Source organism: Limulus polyphemus, unplaced genomic scaffold (genome assembly GCF_000517525.1).
Source record: "Limulus polyphemus unplaced genomic scaffold, Limulus_polyphemus-2.1.2 Scaffold7424, whole genome shotgun sequence".
Taxonomy (NCBI): domain Eukaryota; kingdom Metazoa; phylum Arthropoda; class Merostomata; order Xiphosura; family Limulidae; genus Limulus; species Limulus polyphemus.
In genome coordinates this window covers 19,176-23,850 of record NW_013673034.1, presented here as the reverse complement: position 1 = coordinate 23,850, position 4,675 = coordinate 19,176, and the positions used below count along the sequence as shown (strand labels likewise).

The window sequence follows — 4,675 nt, the reverse complement described above, 5'->3', positions numbered from 1 at the left end:
TCTGGGAATATTGTACCTGTAATTACCACACATTCCTTTGATAACATGAAGTAGTATTTGTACAGATTCTGGGAATATTGTACTGTAATTACCACACAATCCATTACAACATAATGAAAGACATCAACTGAGAAAGTATTAAATAAACACGATATTCAACCAACAACGTGGTTCACGAAGTGATAAGTTGTACTAACTGATTTACGACAAAAGAAGGTTATGTAAGATTCAGTTATTTTTCATTTATGAAATCGTAAATTCACAGAATCTTTATTTTACTGAAAACGTCAAAGTATCACTGTAGAAGCTAAACTAAAGTCATATTATTGAGAAGTAAAAAAAAAGACAACGATGACAGAGGATATGATCGTCTTGCGTTCAAAACTGTATTCGTTGTTTTTAACAAAATATTTTTGTTTCAACTATGAAACTAAAAAGTTGTGAAATATGTTAGTATATTATTTGAAGAACAAGTATGTAACTACTTTTAAATTTATTAAAATATAAAACAGTATTAACTTAAGAAAATTTTTTTGCCAAAATTATATTTAATTTTGGGTTGAAATCTGCAACCAAACCTGGTTATAAAGATTTTAATGACAATTTTTTTAGGCCTCGAGACGTTTATGGAACCAGAGAATGTAATAACTTGAAAGCTCCCTCTTTCGACGGTAAGATTTTTTTAATGATTTTTCTGTTTCTTTGGTAACTTGTTTAGGCCTGCAATATAAGGATTTATGGAAAATGTAACTGCTTATATCACGCTAAGCAAACTTTTGGTATGGATTGAAAAGATTTAAATGTTCTGAGGAATAAAATATACATATAAAGCATGTTTGTTTTTGCAAAACTGTAAAAAAGATTGTTTACAGAGATAGTAAATCCTGTAATAAGTAAGATCATTTAGAAACAATAACTAAAAGACTAAATATGATCAATATAAAATATATTTTTGTTATAAGGCAACACTGTTGTACGTGCATTCATTGTTACACACAAGCTTTGTGTGATCTATAAAACAATATCATAACGTGGATTCATTGCTACACCTAAGCTTTGTGTGATCTATAAAACAATATCATAACGTGGATTCATTGTTACACATAAGCTTTGTGTGATCTATAAAACAATATCATAACGTGGATTCATTGTTACACATAAGTTTGTGTGATCTATAAAACAATATCGTAACGCGGATTCATTGTTGCATATAAAGACTGCAAGAATCCTAAGTTATATATATATAAACTTTGTATCAAACGTAAATAAACAAATACGTATATTCATTGTTATGTGTAAACTTTAAAATGAAACAATGAGTCTATGCAACCTTATATCAAATTTTTCTTTTAATCATAAATAAGACAATAGTGTGAATTTAATTTTGCAGATAACTTTCTATGAGCCATAAGTAAGACAATAAGTGCATCCAGTGTTATATACATGCATGAACATTACATGAATCACAAGTAAAATTATAAGAGCTTTCGGTGTTACATATAAGTTTTGTATGAGCTATAAGTAAGAAAATCATGTATCCAATATTGTATATAACCTTTGAAATGATGTAACAAGTGAATGCAGTCATACATCTAAACATTACACGAATCGTATATATGATAGTAAGTGCATTTAATGTTACATAAAAACTTTGTAGAAACCATACATAAAAACTGTAAGTGTATTTAATGTTACAGGATCTATGGTCCATACATGTTTACATGCGACATTAAAAAATACACTTACAGTCAGTGTTGCATACATTTTTATAAACTATAGATGAAACAATAAACTATACGTGTGCTCAATCTTATATATTAATTTTGTGTGGATTATAAGTAAGAAAATGATTTCGTTGAATCTTACATATAAACATTGTGTTCCCTGTAAACAAGGCAATAAATGCAGTTAGTATTACACATCTAAACCATTTGTGTGTGTGTTGTGTCCACTTATAACTGTCGAACCGCTGAATCGATTATCACCACTCCTGACAGGTAACATTAGCGTTCTCGGGGAATACCATAGGGGTTGTCATTCAGATCTGACCCCTTATTTCACCCTCCTATGTTTTCCCGTACGCTGGAAAGGTACGTCAGCTGAGTAACCTTTAAAACAAGACAATAAGTGTATGTAAACTTATGTATAAACTTTGTGCCACATTATAAATAAAACAATAAATGAGCTAAGTGTCACATCTAAACTTTGGGCGAACCTTAAATAAGTATATTCATTTCACATTTAGCCTTTGTATAAATCATAAATAGCATAGTAATGTGTATTTAATGTTGAACTTAGGCCTTGTAGGAGCTATAAATAAAACAACTTGTTCAATGTATAAACACACGAAATGCAGGAAGTAATACGGGATTCTCTTTATGTTTTGATAGACCTCATTCTGTACTAAACATGAAATAATTGTTTAAAACTGTCATAAATACATTTATTCAACCAGTAAAAAGTGGCTAAGATAAGAAAATACGTCTCAACTCTCAAACGATGGCCACATTGCGTATATCGTACTGTCAGAAACGCTCTAGAAAAACTGTGTAAATGGCAGAAAACCCAAAAGACGATTTATATAATTTATTAAAGAATCAGTGAATAAAATGTGTTTTTATGTCAACAGTAAAGAAATAATAAAAGAAGTCCATAGTCTGTTTTTTTTTTACAGGTACACCAGTGGAAGTCTTAGTCTCGCTTGACATATTGGATATTGATGAAATCAATGAGGGAAAAATGGTATGTTTATAAAGCCGCAAAATATGACTTTTTTATTTCTTTCCTTGGTTTATAAAGATACCTGCTATTGTATTCCTTTGTTATTATTAAAGTAAACCTGTGTTTTTGCTTCTGGTATTTCGTATCTGTATACACAAAATTTATACGATGTAAATCAGTGCTATGTATTTAAAGTAATTAAAACAGTTAAGTGACCTGTCTAGACTACTCACGTATGAGTTTAGGTACTTAGAGTTCTGAACGAATCTGATGGCCGTGCGGGGCGTCTCAATGACCGCGAGTTACATCCACCCTTTCCTTGCATATATGGTGACGTTGTCCGTGCTTTCCTACTCCTAGTATCACTTTTCCTTAGTTTAATGAAGTCTACGAAGTTTCCGATGTGTGTGTGTGGGGTGGGGGGGGGGGCTGACGGTCTATACTTGTAATTAAATAAATTAAAACGGCACTTGTGCATATATGCAAAAAGGCTCAACATGTTTCGGTGTTCTTACGCCACCATCTTCAGGAGTACCAACACAGAAATACGTAGAGTCTCTTTAAAGCTGGTCATTCTTTTTAATAAATTATATATATATCGTGCAATTATTTTAATGTTGTATTCTTTTTAATTATATATCCTTGTTATTAGTTCACGTGCTCTAAAATATAACATTTTCAGTTTTGGGTAGTTGGTGAGAGTTTTATTGTTTACAGAATGTTTTAGGTTACGAATCACGTCATTTATTATTTTTCTAAAGACGTTGACATGTTTACCTAGTATAGGCTTAGCTCCTTTTCTTCAGCCTGTGAGTTTAGGTATTACTTAGGCCTACTTTCCTGTGTAACCATAACACATGGGTCTGTATCTTTTCATAAAGTCCCATAACCACGTGACTGAACAAATTCAATTAATAAAAATCTTAAGTTTTCTTATCAATGGCTGATACGTTAGTCTAGTATTAGAGGTGTAGTGGAGTGGGAACGAATGGGCATGGCGCACCTTTTTTAAAACCGGAATGCCGTACTGCCACTACTGCAAACGAATTACATCTTACACGGTTATGCAGTAGATTAGGCTTTCCGGCACTTCTTTATTACAAAGGATTAAGTTGTCTAGCCCCAATAGATATGATAGTTTTTTGTATTTTTTTTATCTCGTGTGTGTTTGCATAAAACCTGTATCTTGTAAATAACACCCTACCGGATAGAATCTTTGTTTACTTTCTCACGCCCTCTCTGGTACATCACAGTTCCTCACTGATTGTGTTAAATAAATACTACTATTACAATATTGTGTAGTATTTCACCCTCGTCGATCCGAGCAATTTGATTTAAATTATGAGAGATTTAAAATCAATATTCATCTTCAAAAGAATACTCTGGTCAATCTGCCAGTTGAGTACTCATCAAGGACGTTGAGTAGTTACAATCTATTGCTCATCAGGGACGTGGAGTAGCTACAATCTATTGCTCATCAGAGACGTGGAGTAGTTACAATCTATTCCTCAGGGACGTAGAGTAGTTACAATCTATTGCTCATCAGAGACGTGGAGTAGTTACAATCTATGCTCATCAGGGACGTGGAGTAGCTACAATCTATTGCTCATCAGGGACGTTGAGTAGTTACAATCTATTGCTCATCAGGGACGTGGAGTAGTTACAATTGATGCAGTTTGATATTATCCCCCCCCCCAGTGGCACAGCGGAATGTCTGAGGACTTACAACGCTTGAAACCGGGTTTCGATACTCGTGGTGGGCGGAGCACAGATAGCCCATTGTGTAGCTTTGTGCTTAATTTAAAACAAACCAAACCAATCTATGTGTTTATTTGTTCTGAATTTCGCGCAAAGCTACACGAGGGCTATCTGCACTACCCTTCCCTTATTTAGCAGTGAAAGACTAGAGGGAAGGCAGCTAGTCATCACCACCCACCGCCAACTCTTGGACTAC

At 33.3% G+C, this 4,675-nt stretch overlaps 1 protein-coding gene across 1 annotated transcript in view; it reads left to right on the top strand.

Annotated features, from left to right (window-relative positions):
* LOC111089804 (glycine receptor subunit beta-like) overlaps positions 1-4,675 on the top strand; it is a gene marked incomplete at its 3' end in the record, with an annotated part of 29,884 nt that overhangs the window by 12,424 nt on the left and 12,785 nt on the right. Inside the window, exons 2-3 of the mRNA XM_022402916.1 lie at positions 613-671; positions 2,675-2,742. Of these exons, the coding sequence (XP_022258624.1) occupies positions 2,740-2,742 (3 nt within the window). The remainder of the gene's footprint in view (positions 1-612; positions 672-2,674; positions 2,743-4,675) is intronic.